Here is a 16,597-nt window from a genome sequence, read left to right on the forward strand (position 1 = left end):
CTAGTAGAAAACTAGTAGAGAACTAGCAGAGAACTAGCAGAGAACTAGTAGAGAACTAGTAGAGAACTAGCAGATAACTAGCAGAGAACTAGTAGAAAACTAGCAGAAAACTAGCAGAGAAATAGTAGAGAACTAGTAGAGAACTAGTAGAGAACTAGCAGAGAACAAGTAGAGAACTAGTAGAGAACTAGTAAAGAACTAGCAGATAGCTAGTAGAGACCTAGTAGAGAACTAGCAGATAACTAGTAGAGAACTATCAGATAACTAGTAGAGAACTAGCAGAGAACTAGTAGAGAACTAGCAGAGAACTAGTAGAGAACTAGTAGAGAACTAGTAGAGAACTAGTAGATAACTAGTAGAGAGCTAGTAGAGAACTAGTAGAGAACTAGTAGAGAACTAGTAGAGAACTAGTAGATAACTAGTAGAGAGCTAGCAGAGAACTAGTGGAGAACTAGCAGAGAACTAGTAGAGAACTAGTAGAGAACTAGTAGATAACTAGTAGAGAGCTAGCAGAGAACAAGTAGATAACTAGTAGAGAACTAGTAAAGAACTAGCAGATAGCTAGTAGAGACCTAGTAGAGAACTAGCAGATAACTAGTAGAGAACTAGCAGATAACTAGTAGAGAACTAGCAGAGAACTAGTAGAGAACTAGCAGAGAACTAGTAGAGAACTAGCAGAGAACTAGTAGAGAACTAGTAGAGAACTAGTAGATAACTAGTAGAGAGCTAGCAGAGAACTAGTAGAGAACTAGTGGAGAACTAGCAGATAGCTAGTAGAGACCTAGTAGAGAACTAGCAGATAACTAGTAGAGAACTAGCAGAGAACTAGCAGATAACTAGTAGAGAACTAGTAGAGAACTAGTAGAGAACTAGTAGATAACTAGTAGAGAGCTAGTAGAGAACTAGCAGATCTAAAAACATATAAATCCATTAAAAACAGTATTGTGATACTCCTCCGTATCATGGACAGGAAACAAAACACGAAGCGGATTTCATTTCATTTTAGGAAAACAGCCCTAATGTTGGAAACAAACATCATTATGTTGTCATCCAGAGTCACATTTATTTATTTTCCAAGCTATAGCACCCCCACGACCAACCCCGGCTACCCTTGCCACCACTGCTGAAAAATATCCTAGGGGAAACACTGACACATAAATATGCCGTGACCTTTTTCTAGTCAACATAGTGTCATCACGGGAAAGCCTCAGTGGGCCGTGCAATGTTTATGAAGAGCAGAAACTACTCTGTTGTTGCCCCATTAAAATCAAAGACAGACAATCCCAAGTAGCTACAGTATGATCCCTGTTGTGATCCCCCCATGTTGACAGCGAACTATTCCCCTGAGCTCTACAAGCAGTGATGCTAAGTGATGTTCAGAGTTACTGGGGCTGTTGCTTGAAGACAAACTGGATGGAGGAGGGACAGCCACAATAGGACATACCAACAATAGGAATGAAGCTTTCAGCGACATTCGGTGGGCCCCTATCAGGTATTTACAAAAGCCCACAGACAAAAAAACGGAATTCAAAACATCTCGAGAGCTAGGCTTTCCCCTTGCTGTCGCCTCCACTGCCACAGCAACATCAAGTGCATGAATTTATACTGGTAAAAGGGAAGGATTACCTTCAAATCAGTATTTTCCAGATAGATCTAATGTGAGAGCGCTTCATAGAAAATGAAATTCAATATCCGATGTCATACAATCGAAAAGTGTGCTCAGAAAGAAGGGGACTTCGCCGACACTTCCACTTCCCATCAGACGGCGCGCTGGTGAGCAATCAAGCCTCATTTTATTGTGTTGTCATGACAAATGTTAAGGATGCATCTGGCCTGCTCCCAATTCAATCATGACTATTTACATTCATACCCAGCTAACGGCCATAACGGCAGATGTACACTCGGAGCGAGAGAAGGAGAGAGACGAACACAGAAAGAGAATGGAAAGCGAGTAGGAGATAAAGAGAGAGAGAGAGAGAGAGACATCGCTCAAGGCCTCCTTCAACTGTGACTGATTTCTGAGAAAACCCTTGCCTTAGAAAAGCCTGGCCTTCGCAATATTTTCCAGGTCAGGTAGTCAGTGGAGCTCATTCAAAGCCACTGAAATACATTAGGTATAATCCCACGTATGTCACATCTAAAGGAATGTTATGTACATTGTCATGCACTCAACCTGGTCATCCAACCAGTAGTCGAACAATTAGTCAGACAGAATTCAACATATTCAGTATTGAGTAGGGGTTAGTGTGCTTCCTCTCTCTCTCTCTCTCACTCTCTCTCTCTCTCTCTCTCTCTCTCTCTCTCTCTCTCTCTCTCTCTCTCTCTCTCTCTCTCTCTCTCTCTCTCTCTCTCTCTCTCTCTCTCTCTCTCTCTCTCTCTCTCTCTCTCTCTCTCTCTCTCTCTCTCTCTCTCTCTCTCTCTCTCTCTCTCTCTCTCTCTGTCTCTCTCTCTGATCATAATAAAGTAAATTAAGCCACCCGAGAAAGATTTGATCAAATTAGCGTCAGTCGGCACGACAGTAAACACACAGCACCACAGTGCTTATTACTAATAATAAGAAAGTGATAAACCAACCAGCTGATCTCATACTGCACCATCTTTATCTTCTCTCAACACCAAATCTGTTCCCTGTGCATATACAGTACTTCATGATTCCCAGGCAAACCGATGCTGCTTCGGTAATGTTATGTCAGTCATCCGTGATTATCTTCTTTTAGTGTCTATACTGTGCCAATAACATAATCCATTCTACCTTGTCCTGCCCAAAAAAAAAATGTAATCCCTGTATGGGAAATGACTATGATTCGCGAACACCCATGCTGAACACATACAGTAACTCCACAGTGTACAGTAACTACTCAACTTGCATGATCCGCATGGGATTAACATATAGAAGATAAACAAAACTGCAATTATCAGCAGAGCGATTTGCATCCTGTAACGGCCATGACGTCCACAGTGACCAATGTTTTCTCTCCAGTCCAGCCTCGAGTCAGTCTCTCAGTCGACCCGTATCAGTGTCCACAGGGGAGTCAACCTGACCAAAACTGTGTGCCTCCCTCAACCCATTTGACCCAGATAGAATCAGAACCAACAAGATGGAAGGACAACCCTGAGTTGATACACAAAGAGGGAACAGTGTACCATAGGGTCACTATGGGGATAAAGGACAAAGAAACATACGTTTGCAGTAGACATAGGTCGCCTGTTTGCAGCTGTTTATTTAGATATAGGCCGTAGACTATTTACAAACATGCAAGGGTAGTCGACGGCAACAACTAAGGTTCACGGAGGGGGCAGCAAAACAAATGAGGTCAATTGTGGCTTCTCAAAAGTGTTTAAGTAGCTACAATAGTTTTTTGGGTAAAACAAATTAGCCTCCAGGCAAATGGAGGGTTTTCCATATTGGTTTTGTGATCTCGCCGGACCGAGAGTGCAAAAAGCTTGTCACATCCGTGTGTGTGTGTGTGTGTGTGTGTGTGTGTGTGTGTGTGTTTGGCCGGCGAACACAGACAGAATGACCCCTATTTGCATGGCGATGTTGTTTGTTTGAAATACTGTGGCGAGAAGGGAACATGGGTCCTTTGTAAATGAGGTAAGCTGGGGCTTGATAGGTCGGAGGATGGGAGGGGAGGGGACGGTAGGGGAGGGGATGAGATAGGCTGTGAGGGACGGAGGGGAGGGGATGGGATGGGACAGAGGGAGGGGAAGGGACGGGAGGGAGGGGAGGGGATGGGATGGGATGGGATGGGATGGGAGGGACGGAGGGGAGGGGAAGGGACGGGAGGGGAGGGACGGAGGGAGGGGAGGGGATGGGATGGGAGGGACGGAGGGGAAGGGACAGGAGGGAGGGGAGGGGATGGGATGGGATGGGAGGGGACAGAGGGGAGGGGATGGGATGGGATGGGACGGAGGAGAGGGGAGGGAAGGGACGGGAGGGGGTGGATGGATTGGGATGGGACGGAGGGGAGGGGAAGGGACGTGAGGGGAGGGGAGGGGAGGGGGAGGGGAGGGGAGGGGAGGGGATGAGATGGGAGGAACGGAGGGGAGGGGAAGGGAAGGGAAGGGAAGGGACGGGGAGGGGGGATGGAATGGGATGGGATGGGAGGGACGGAGGGGAGGGGGAGGGAAGGGGAGGGAGGGAGGGGAGGGGAGGGGACGGAGGGGAGGGGATGGGATGGGATGGGATGGGATGGGAAGGGACGGGAGGGACGGAGGGGAGGGGAAGGGACAGGAGGGGAGGGGATGGGATGGGAGGGACGGAGGGGAAGGGACAGGAGGGGAGGGGAAGGGAGGTGGAGGATAGGATAGGAGCAACAGCTGTGCTAAGAGAACTGAGCTGAGGCAGGAGACGGTGGTGAGGACAACGGGGAAAAGTCCATTCCTGCTGGACCAACCCTAACCTGGGAGGCAGCCTCAGCTGACCCAGTGATCTGAGCTTTATACATGCCCTGAGGGGAGACAGAGGAATAGGATTACAACCTGCCTCAGTTCTCTTATTGTTTACAAGACTTAATACTAGGATCCACCTGGATATGGCATTTCCTTCTTTTAAATGACCCTGTTAAAAAATGCCTGTTGAGTTACTTCAACAGTAAACAGTGTGTCTTTGGATAGGACAGGTGAGCTATTCTCTTTTATATCTTATCTTAGCCAATAATTTAACTTTAAGCATTTGGTACTTGAGAGTATGACGATTATCAACTGAAGCACTGTTCAACACAGGGACTTAGCTAGGGAAACATGACAAATGAGAACAATGTCGCAGTAGGCCTACAAAGGAAGAAAGAGAACAAAAAAACAGGCCCGAATCCAGTCTGTGGAGTTCCAGGAGGGGCTGAAATGTCAGGTACATCACCTTCCTGTTCTAACTCTCGACAGCTGCTCAGTGACATGCTGGCTTCTCACTCTACGCTCCCCTGGCTTAATGACTAATGAGTAAAAGAGGAGGCTTCGCCTCGCCCGCTAAACTCTGCCGGTTGCCTGGTTACCTGCTTGGAGACTGAGCCTGAACCGGGCTGCTGCCTGTGCGGTAGTTATTGTGAGATTAGGTAGGTGAAGGATAAGGTGGAAGGAGAACTAGGAGGAACCTGATACCGCAGTAGAGACTCACAGTCAATGTGACTCTCCTCTACCTCCCCCCCAAGTCCCCTGTGAAACAGTAGACCATTCTGTGTACCGCAAACAGGGCTCTCTTTCTCTCTCTCTCTCTCTCTCTCTCTCTCTCTCTCTCTTGTGCCCGTCTCTATTTCTATGGGGAGAGAGAGAGAGAGAGAGAGAGAGAGAGAGAGAGAGAGAGAGAGAGAGAGAGAGAGAGAGAGAGAGAGAGAGAGAGAGAGAGAGAGAGAGAGAGAGAGAGAGAGAGAGAGAGAGAGAGAGAGAGAGAGAGAGAGAGAGAGAGAGAGAGAGAGACAGACAGACAGAGAGAGGAGAAAGTAGAGGGAAAGACGGAGAGAGAAAGAGAGAAAAAAAGTCAGAGGGTGTTTGTGAGTCAGAGAGACCCGCTAATCCCATCAAAAGGTTTTAACCTCATTTAGACTTAAATATCATAGATTGCATTGCATTTTGGATTTCTTGCCACTGTAAATTCAATAACAGGGGTGAAATCTGATTTGTTTTGAATAGCAATTTCCAAATCTAATGTGATCAATTTGACATTGGGGATTACCCCCGTCTCTATCAGTCGCGATACGATGTGATCTGCTGTTAAATTCTCGACAATCAGACATGAAACCTTATCCCTAATCCAACCTCCCATCGGCTATGCATGCAAAACCATAGCAACAACAGAGACAGACAAGACAAACTTGTGAAAAAAAGAAAACGTTTAATTCCACAGAAATAGAATCTAGTCATTATATGTCTATGTTTAATTCTATTCCCAGCTAATGAGAATCCTTATGCATTTTCTTACACGTTATGACCTCAACTGAAGGGGGGCCTTTACCTAAAACCCAGAGTGTTTAGCCTAAACAGCAAGAGCATGACTTCCACTCTGTGATCTTAATAAAGACATGACCACTTGATGCCATAATTGAGGCACATAACTACATAACTACGCCAAGGGCCATTCCCGGCAATTAACTTAACCTCAGGAGACAGTTTGTGCAGCCATTAACTCAGTTCCCCTTCACCTCAACGGAAAGTGTCAACAGTGAACGTTTGACAAGTATGTAGGGGAATCAACGTTTGACAAGTACGTAGGGGAATCTAACTGTTAACTAATCTAACTAATCTGTTTGAGAATATTCTATACACTACATGGCCAAAAGTCGAACATCTCATTCCAAAATCATGGGCATTAAAATGGTGTTGGTCCCCCCTTTGCTGCTATAACAGGACTTGCTTCCATTCAGCCACAAGACCATTAGTGAGGTTGGGCACTGATGTTGGGCGATTAGGCCTGGCTCGCAGTCGGCATTCCAATTCATCACAAAGGTGTTCGATGGGGTCAGGGCTCTGTGCAGGCCAGTCAAGTTCTTCCACACTGATTTCAACAAACCATTTCTGTATGGACCTCTCTTTGTGCACGGGGGCATTATCATGCTGAAACAGGAAAGGGCCTTCCCCAAACTGTTGCCACAAAGTTGGAAGCACAGAATCGTATAGAATGTCATTGTATGCTGTAGCGTTAAGATTTCCCTTCACTGGAACAAAGGGGCCTAGCACGAACCATGAAAAACAGCCCCAGGCCATTATTCCTCCTCCACCAAACGTTACAGTTGGCACTATGCATTCGGGCAGGTAGTGTTCTCCTGGTATCCGCCAAACCCAGATTTGTCTGTCGGACTGCCAGATGGTGAAGCGTGATTTATCACTCCAGAGAATGAGTTTCCACTGCTCCAGAGTCCAAAGGCGGTACGTTTTACACCACTCCAGCCGACACTTGGCATTGCGCATGGTGATCTTAGGATTGTGTGCAGCTGCTCGGCCATGGAAACCCATTTCATGAAGTTCCCGACAGTTATTGTGCTGACTTGCTTTCAGAGGCAGTTTGGAACTCGGACAGACAAGGACAGAGGACAGACGAGGACATACTATTTTTACACCCTACGCGCTTCAGCACTCGGCGGTCCCATTCTGTGAGCTTGTGTGGCCTACCACTTTGCGGCTGAGCCGTTGTTGCACTTAGACGTTTCCGCTTCACAATAACAGCACTTACAGTTGACCGGGGCAGCTCTAGCAGGGCAGAAATTTGACGAACTGACTTGTTGGAAAGTTAGCATCCTATGACGGTGCCACGTTGAAAGTCACTGAGCTCTTCATTAAGGCCATTCTACTGCCAGTGTTTGTCTATGGAGATTGCATGGTTGTGTGCTCGATTTTATACATCTGTCAGCAACGGGTGTGGCTGAAATAGCCGAATCCACTAATTTGAAGGGGGGTCCACATACTTTTGGCCATATAGTGTCTGTCTGGTGGCTAATGTGTAAAATTAAGCTACAGTGACCACTGCTGCTGACAGTATTTAATAAACCAAAGAGACCAGGCCACACTTCTATTGTATTAGCCAGTGGGAGTTACATTCACACCAACCATGATGGAGAATGGAGAAGGGTGAAAAGAATACTTAAGAAGTGATAGTTGCAACATTCCGGTGGTGAGGAGAGAGTCAACAATCCCTCAACACCCCCCGGTGTGTTTTGTGTCTGTGTCGGAATATTCAAACAAACGGACTTGTCTATCAAAAAAATAAATAAAGCGAGCGCGCAGAATAAAAAAGAAAGTTTATAAATGATTATATAAAAGGGCTGTAGCACAGCTAGCGACATACAATACATGGCTCCTGCCGCAACGGCAGCGAATAGAGTGGCCTGTTAATTATGGATGAGACATCCGTAAGCAACAGCACTCCTCACACTCTGAGAAACCAACCCACTGAATACAGCACTTTAGAAGCTGCTAGAGACAGTAGGGGAAAAAAAGAGAGCGTAAAGGAGAGGGAGAGGGAGAGCGAGAAATGAGAGGGGAATGGAGTAGAGGAGATTAAAAAGAAAAGAGACTGCAAGAAAAAAAGACAGGCGAGGAAAAGAGCAAAAAACATTTGAGAGCAATGATTTGGAGGAGAGGAGAGAGGGGGTAGAGATTGGTTTGGTGGTGAGAGGTAGAGGAGAGGAGAGAGAGAGATGGGTTGGGAGAGGAGGAGGCTTTAGAGAAAGGGGAAAGGGAGAGATACTGTGAGATAGAGATAGAGAGAGAGAGAGAGAGAGAGTGTGTGTGTGTGTGTGTGTGTGTGTGTGTGTGTGTGTGTGTGTGTGTGTGTGTGTGTGTGTGCGTGTGTGCGTGCGTGCGTGCGTGTGTGCGTGCATGCGTGCATGTGTGTGTGTGTGTGTGTGTGCGTGCGTGCGTGTGTGTGCGTGTGTAGAAAAGAGATAGGGAATGATAAGGGAATTAAAACAGAGAGAATAAAGGACAAGAAAAGAACGAGAGAGAAAAACAGAGGATGGGGAGAGAACGAGAGAGAAAAACAGGGGCGTTTTCTGCTTACCCCATGTAAGAGAACAATCAATAATGCATTAGACTGCCATAGAAAACATATGAAACAATGAATAAGTGGTATCTTCCTGGCAAATGCAGATGAAAGGGAACCGACTTCATAATGCATTAACCTTGCTTCGCCCGTCTTGCTTCGCCCCGGTTGAAAAAGAACAATAATAATAAATGTATTAATTATTCTATTACTCCCCTATAATATGAATGACCCTGTTATGCTTGCAGTAAAGGAGGCGTCTTTACATTACAAATGATGGCACAAACAGAGTCAACGAGAGGAGAGAGGAAGAGAGGAAGAGAGGGAAACAGAGGTGGGGATGGCCAGAGGGAGAATGTGTAAGAGAGGAGAGGCACTAAGAGATGAAGAGGGCGGTAGAGAGAGACAAAGGATGGAGAGAGAGAAAAAGAGAGAGCGAGAGAGAGAGAGAGAGAGAGAGAGAGAGAGAGAGAGAGAGAGAGAGAGAGAGAGAGAGAGAGAGAGAGAGAGAGAGAGAGAGAGAGAGAGAGAGAGAGAGGGAGGAAAGAAGAATGGATGGATGAAGAGATAAGTGAAGGGATGGAGAGAGTAAAAGGCAGAACATGAGAGAGAAAAAGAGAGAGAACCGGAGAGAGAGAAAGAGAGAGAACAGGAGAGAGAAAAAGAGAGAGAACAGGAGGGAGAGAAAGAGAGAGAACAGGAGAGAGAGAAAGAGAGAGAACAGGAGGGAGAGAAAGAGAGAGAACAGGAGAGAGAGAAAGGGAGAGAACAGGAGAGAGAGAAAGAGAGAGAACAGGAGGGAGAGGTTTAGGGAAGCCTGATTTCACTGCTGGGTCAGTGAATTGATACAGACACACCAGGGCCCAGGAATGTCAGATGTGACCTCCTGCCCAGATGTTCCCAGTCAAGCTGAATAAGCTAATAAAACACGATACCATGGATAGCATTCCTTTACACAGCCACTCCTGTGCTTCATCTTCACAATGCCTTCTTTTTTTCCCTTGAGCTCGTTATTATTATTATTATTATTTTATTTAATTATTTATTTTTTTACCACCAACAGGAAGAAAAAAGTTAGCCTTGTTACAAAGAGGTTGGGGAGAGACTTTACCTAGCAGATGGGTGTCCTAGCTACCCCGCCACATTTTCCGCTGTGATAGAATAACTGCAAACCAGACCCTTATGCGAGCTGTCTACAACACTCAAAACACATATGTGTACAGGTCAGCAAAAGTGACACCCCAGTCAAACTAAACCGCCTCACAGTAAAGGCTCAGTTAAAAGAGAGAGCAAAAGAGCTGGATATGCTTAGGTGGGTGGAAATGATATCCTGGGGCAGGCTACGCATGTCCTCGCCTCCTTTTCAATATCACATGCGGAATGGCACTCCAAACCCCAACAGATCAATACAGCTAACTTGACACACATTAGCACCATGAAAGCAACATGACTACTGAGACTAGCCCTGTCAGGAGGCATTACGCTGGAGATAACACTAAGAGAGGGAGAAACATGAGAGACATTTGAAAATAGAATGGAGAAGAAAGAAAAAAAAAATATATATATATATATATATATATTGAGTCAATATATTCTTACCTGTTTGTTGTACTTGCTGATGGTTTGACTGCTGTAATCAGAGCAGTGGTCAGATCCAAGGGAAATGTTATCTCCGGTGCCAACGAAGGTGTTTGCAGGGGGCAGGTCCTGAACAGCCTGATGCTTTTTCCCGGCCGTGGGCGACTGGGGGTGGAGCTGGACCGTGGGCAGTGGCGAGCTGGACTTGTAGTGCCTGGCCAAATCCGGGCTCCCGGGCCCTCCGTTAACGGAGCGGTACCGGCCCATCCCGGAGCTGTCGGACAGCTTCTCGTTGACGCCGTCGTAGCGCTGGCCGTTGGGCTTGGAGGCCTCGACGGTGACGATACTGCTGTACAGCGGCTGTTTGTTCTTCTTGTTCTTCTTGGGCTTCTTGCCCTTGTCATGCTGCTGAGGGGTGAAGAAGTCCTCGTGGTCCTTCTTGCCCGCCTCGTAACCGTTCTTGTTCTTGGGGCGGCAGTAGCGGGCCATGACCACGATGAGGATGATGAGGATGACCGTCATGATGCCCGACACCACCCCGATGACGATGCTCAGCCGCTGCTTGCCCAGGTCGTAGTTGGGGTCGCCGGCGACGTTGGTGTTGAGCGGAGTGCCCAGGCTCTTAGCCACCTGGGCCTCAACGATGGTGGAGTTGGAGAGGGTCTCGTTGACATATACATGCACCAGGGTGGTGGTGCTCTGGGAGGGCTGGCCGCTGTCGTTCACCTGGACCACCAGTCTGTGGAGGCCATAGTGTTTCTTCTCCATCTTCCCCACCAGCGAGATGACCCCGCTGCCCCCGTCGATCTCAAACAGTTTGAAGGGGTTGCCCCCGATGATGCTGTAGTTTAGGTCAGCGTTGATCCCTGTGTCGGTATCGGTGGCCATGACGGTTCGTACTACAGTCCTGATGTTGCTGGAGGGGGGCAGGAGGGTGTATGAGCTGTTGATGGGGAAGGTGACGGACGGCGGATTGTCATTCAAGTCCATCACAAAGAGTGACACGGTGGCGGTGGCCGATCTGGGTGGGTCTCCACTGTCTACAGCCTTGACCCGGAATGTGTAGGTGGTCTTCTGCTCACGGTCAAACGACATAGTGGAGAAAATGGTTCCTGTGTCGTTCTCAATGGAGAAGATCTCCTCCTCTTCCTCGACGAAGAGGCTCATTTCTGCATTCTGGCCTTTGTCGGCGTCAATGACGGTCACCATGCCAACAGGGCTGTTGGGTGTAAGGTTCTCTTTGACGTAGAAGGTGAAAACGTCCTGCATGAACTTAGGCTCGTTGTCATTCTTATCTGCCACTAGGACCACCACAGTGGCTGACCCCTGGAGTATGGGCATGCCCTTATCTTTGGCTATCACTTTGAACTGGTACCTCTCTGTTTGCTCTCTGTCCAGAATGGTGTTTACTCTGATGTCACCATTGTCGGCATCAATGGAGAATATCCCATTCACAGAGGAATCGAGGGAGTAGGCGATTTCCGCGTTCTTGCCACTATCAGCATCGATGGCCTGCACAGTGGTCACCCTCTCGCCGGGGGCGTTGTTTTCTGGAAAGGACACCTCGACCACGTTCTGGCTAAAGATGGGTGGGTTGTCATTGAAGTCGCCCACCTTTACGATGAGCGAGTTATTACTGGCCAGGCTAGGGCTTCCTGAGTCCACCGCAACAATGACCACATTGTACTCCTGTGTGGCCTCGTAGTCCAGCGGAGCTGATGTATGGAGGAAGTATTTCTTCTTATTCATCTCACCCTCAATCTCGCTGGCCGGTTTGAGCTGGAAGGGCACGTCACCCACCACAGTACAGGTCACGATGCCGTTCTCACCCTGGTCGCGGTCCGACACCTGGACTAAGGCTATAGGTGTATCCACCACTACATCCTCTGCCACATTGGCCACTCCATCCTTTAGGAAGATGCGTCCAATCTTACGGATCTCGATGGCTGGCACGTTGTCATTCTCATCCTTGATGTTGAGGACCACGGTGGCCTTGTCCATTTTGGGCGGCTGGCCTCGGTCCCTCGCCATCACAGTGAAGCGCAGCTGGCTCACCTCCTCGCGGTCAATACGATGGAGCACGCTCAGCCACCCAGAGCTCTCGTCCAGCCTCAATAGCCTACGCACTGACTCTGTGGCCGCACCAAATACGTACTCAATCTGACCGTTCACCCCAACGTCTGCGTCAGCTGCTTTCAGCTGCAGGATGGGGGCACCAGGGGAGCTGTTCTCTGGCAGGTCAGCTTCATACACAGCCTTCTCAAAGCGCGGGCTGTTGTCATTCACATCAGTGATCATCACCCTCAGAATGGCCTGGGAGGAGCGTGGGGGGTCGCCCCCGTCCCTAACACGCAGGGTGAGCTCATAAGAGTCCCTCTGCTCTCTGTCCAGTGCCCCTTTAATGATGAGCTGCGGCTGCTTCTCCCCGTCGGTTGTGTCAGCAACTTGCAGTTCAAAGACGCTGCTCCTGCCTGCCCCCTCGTCGAATCTCCTGTCCGCCCCGCGCCCCCCTGAGCTCGAGCCCAGGCGCCTGGAGCTCTCCCCGCTGTCTTGAATAAGCTCATATCTTTCGATTCCGTTCCTACCGAAATCTCTGTCCGTGGCCGTGGGTAGGAGATAGAGAGTGCCAATCGGCCTGTTCTCCTCCACCGACAGGGTCAGCACCGGAGAGGGGAAAGATGGGGTGTTGTCATTTATGTCTAAAATAATGACTTTCCCCTCGAACAGGTCGACCCAGCTCTGAGCCGGTCCAATTACTGACACTTCAAAATCTATGAAACACTCGTTTTCATCAAATATCATTTGGCACTGCTGTAATTTTTCACGGTCTATCCGCCGTTCATTGGTGGTCAGCTCGCCTGTTATATTATCTATTTTGAAAAAATCAGATCCGGACTCGAGGGTAAATGTCACCTCGCCAGACCCGGCAACGATTCCGAGGTCTGCGGCTACGTTCCCTACCCTGACATCGGCTGGTCCCTCCTCAGCCAAGCGATATCGGAGCACTTGCTTGGCAGCGGGCTGATTCAGCAGCTGCAGGATGAGTATACTGTAGCATAAATAGTCCACTGCGCCAGTAGTCCTCATTGTTCCCCGCAATGTAATGAATGGATTTTAAAGCCTTGAATCGAATGATGATTTCGTTTACTTGCTGGAATAGTGTTTGGAAAACAATAATTTTCGTTCTCGGTTTATTTGAAGTCCTCCGTTTCAGGAGGTGTAAGACTTCATCCTCCGGACGCCTTCCCACACCGCTTCAGCTGCAATGAATAAGAGCAAGTGCACGGGCTATCTCTCCCCTTTTTCCCAGCACTTAATTAATGTTTCTTTCCTTCTTTCAATAAAAACTGGGCAAAACCCAATCGAAACAGTCAGTTCAGTCCGGTCATATCACATGTCATAAATTCATTAGGAATCCGAATATCTTATGCGCTTAAAGAGAAAACGTCCAAAATGTTATCTTATTTAATTTAAATTTCAAATCAGTCCGAGTCTATTCAGTTACACAAAAAAATCTTCCTAGATTGATATATAGAAATGATGTAAATGGTGAAAATCATAATTTCCCCGTCCGAAGATATGTCCAATACGGAGTAGTGGCAATGAAATGCCCACACAGATTCCCAAGTTGTGATGATACAGTAGCCTACTTTACCGAGGCGCTCGTCCTCTTACCTTGAAGTGGCGGATAAACAGTGATTATGTGTCCAGTTGCCTGTCCAAGCAGCATCCGAGCACTCTTATTTCTTTACCGCCACTCACTTATAACAAGCACCCCGTGTTATATAGTTCACACAGTTACAGGCAATAGGGAGAGAACAAATAAAAAACATCTCCAGAACACAAAACCTCTGACAATGCGGGAATAACAAAAATTAAACAAACAAGGACAATTGTAATTCCGATGTAGATAATGTAGGGGAATGTCGGTAAATTCCTAATAGAGAATCCTCCTGATCCGCATTCTCAATCCAAGCGCCCTTCTCTCACCTGCATAAGCGCCGCGTGCGTTTGCAGCCCCTATCTGCGGCACTGCGAGAGCGATTCACAAATGATATTGCAGTCTCGCGCGCTCTCTCCACCCCCTCCAGTTTATTTCCCCAGCGCACGTAACCAGGTCTGTACTTGATGGGTATATAGGTTTAGTCTGGAGGGTAGCCGACGAGTATGTGTTGAAAGGAGGGGGAGGGAGGGAGAGCGAGAAAGAAAGGGGGGATTTTTTTCTTGTTAATATAAAGGGAAAGATGTGTTCACAAACGACCCATTCGAATAGTGTTAGTCAGGGTGCGGGGGTATAGTGAGATGGTTTGGAAAATATACATTCTTCCATGGACCCTTTTACAGAGGATGGTTCATTCAATGCGTAAATTGCATTATGGCTTATAATGTGCCAATAGCAAATCTTCGACTGCCGCATTTGACATGATGGGTGCTTTGGTTATTACACAGGGATATGATGTCTGTAGGGCTACAGTAGACGGTGCTATGAAGCCCGTATATATCTTTCTCACTAAAGTTGAGACAGTCGTAGCTCAATTTCGAATGATGGCACGACTATATCAATGCGCCGCCAGTTCCATTTGCTGTCAAAGCCTTTCCGTAAACTTTAACGCATGTTTTACGCATGTACGACGCAATATCTAAGTCATATCTTTAACAAATTACGCTCCCTCGTCTAGTCATCGTGTATTTCTACATGATTCCTTTTTTCCCCCAGGGTAGTATGGATGAGAGATGTGATTCTGAGTGCAGCTATGTGGTTTCTCTCTGTGGTTAATGAATGTGTGTGGTCGCCTATGGCTTGATTCTGTCCGGAGCAACAAGCTCAGTGTATTCGCTTTCAGCTCTTTATTTTCAGCCCCGTTTCTTTTGTTACCTAGTCTCTTATTTCCATGACTGGAGCCGATACACCTCGGTGGATGGGCTAGTCAGTGCCTGCGACTCGGTCACTGCGCAACCCACACATAACTACCCCAATTAAAGGCGCGTGTAATGCTGCAATCCGTGTAGTCATAAAGTATTTCATATCAGATGCATGAGTGGATTAACGTCAAATTTGCTTTTTGCAGTATAGAAGCGGTTCAGATATGCAAAATGTATATGGTAGAGATTTGGGGGTTTGGGGCATAAAGTTACATCGAAAGAATACATAAGTCCTGTAGGCTATATATCAGTAGGTTAGCCTATAGTGAGCCTATGGTAGGCAATTCCACTCCATATATTGAAATGCATAAACAAGCGTAAATCCAAAACACCTTCCGTGATAAGAGATATAATTGATCCCAAAGCGGAATCGTGTACATTAATCAACCCTAATGCACGTGAGTGCGTGCGTGTGCGTCACTGAACGTCAGCATTCATAATTACAGCCGCGCGTAAAGGGCTTCCCCTCTCTCCCACTTCATACGGGGAGACCCGTGTACTGTATCCTACTGTGCTGTGCGTGCGCTGAGTGTATGGCATCGCAATAAAATAAACATGAGAAGGGCAACGAGTCTTTTTACTGTTGCAGCTGCATTTTGAAGCTCCTCTGAATTCCAGCAGTGGCCAGCCCAAATCCCTGCTCTTGATCGCCCTCTGTCGTTGGCTACTATTTATAAAGACAATATGCTCTTGAGATACGGTAGGGAGGTATATTTAGGGATCCTTTTTTGATTGGCACTTGGGTTGTGTATGTTCACATCTTTATTGGACGGGACAACATATATGTTTATTTAGATATCTGTAGGCTTGGTGGTCATTTTCTCAACCAAGGCCAGGCACAATTCTAACACTGTTTCGTAAAATGAATGCAGGTGATGATTACAAATGCATTCAAAAACAGTACAATAGGCCACTAGAACACACAAAACAATTAATTATTTTTATATGCATGATTTAGGAAGTTAATTTCAATTATTTCACAATGTAACAATATGCTAATTTCTCATTTTCTCAAACACTGCATAAGATACTGTAGAACTACAATGTCCATCTCATAGGGTGAGTCAGTAGGTAAAAATTTGGTCAACACTTGTATAACGAATATGTTTGTTAATGGAATGAATATTTCAATTTCTGGATTCAATTCTTTTCTAGTCTGGTTCTCTATAGGGGCACACCCACTGAGTAAATAATTACATAGATAATGACATATTCATTAACCAACAGTGAAAATGACATTGTCATGAAATCAGCCAACTCAGCAGGAAACATGTAAAAGTTATTTGGAAGAAACAGTAACTTCCAAACTTTCCATGATTCATAGTAATTCATAAATCCACGAGGGGATAAACCAACGAGAAGTTGCGCACATATATCCATCTCCTCTCTAAAAATACCCCATAACTTCTGTTCATTTTTACCTGTATAGGCGGTATGCGTCACTGCTGCGGCCGCAAAATATTTTTGGTTAATAATACATGTGCCAATTGTTTTGAAGTGGGGTTCTGGTTCCCGTGATCCCACCGGTGTCTGTATGCATGCTTCTGTTGCTGAGTGATGCTACGCTAAGGCTGTGGCACCAGGTGTTGGGACTTTACCAAGGCTAACTCGCTCAATTAATGATAG

The 16,597-nt window shown here is 46.8% G+C and overlaps 1 protein-coding gene across 4 annotated transcripts in view; it reads right to left on the bottom strand.

Moving 5' to 3' along the window:
• The window catches only part of LOC121571027 (protocadherin-7), a 189,945-nt gene extending 175,812 nt beyond the window's left edge, over positions 1-14,133 (bottom strand). For all 4 annotated transcript variants that reach the window (XM_041882253.2, XM_041882252.2, XM_041882256.2 and 1 more), the window contains exon 1: positions 10,070-14,133. In XM_041882253.2, the coding sequence (XP_041738187.1) occupies positions 10,070-13,135 (3,066 nt within the window). In that variant the 5' untranslated portion in view covers positions 13,136-14,133. The remainder of the gene's footprint in view (positions 1-10,069) is intronic.
• Between the last annotated feature and the right edge of the window lie 2,464 nt (positions 14,134-16,597).

This window comes from Coregonus clupeaformis, chromosome 8 (genome assembly GCF_020615455.1).
Source record: "Coregonus clupeaformis isolate EN_2021a chromosome 8, ASM2061545v1, whole genome shotgun sequence".
NCBI lineage: Eukaryota > Metazoa > Chordata > Actinopteri > Salmoniformes > Salmonidae > Coregonus > Coregonus clupeaformis.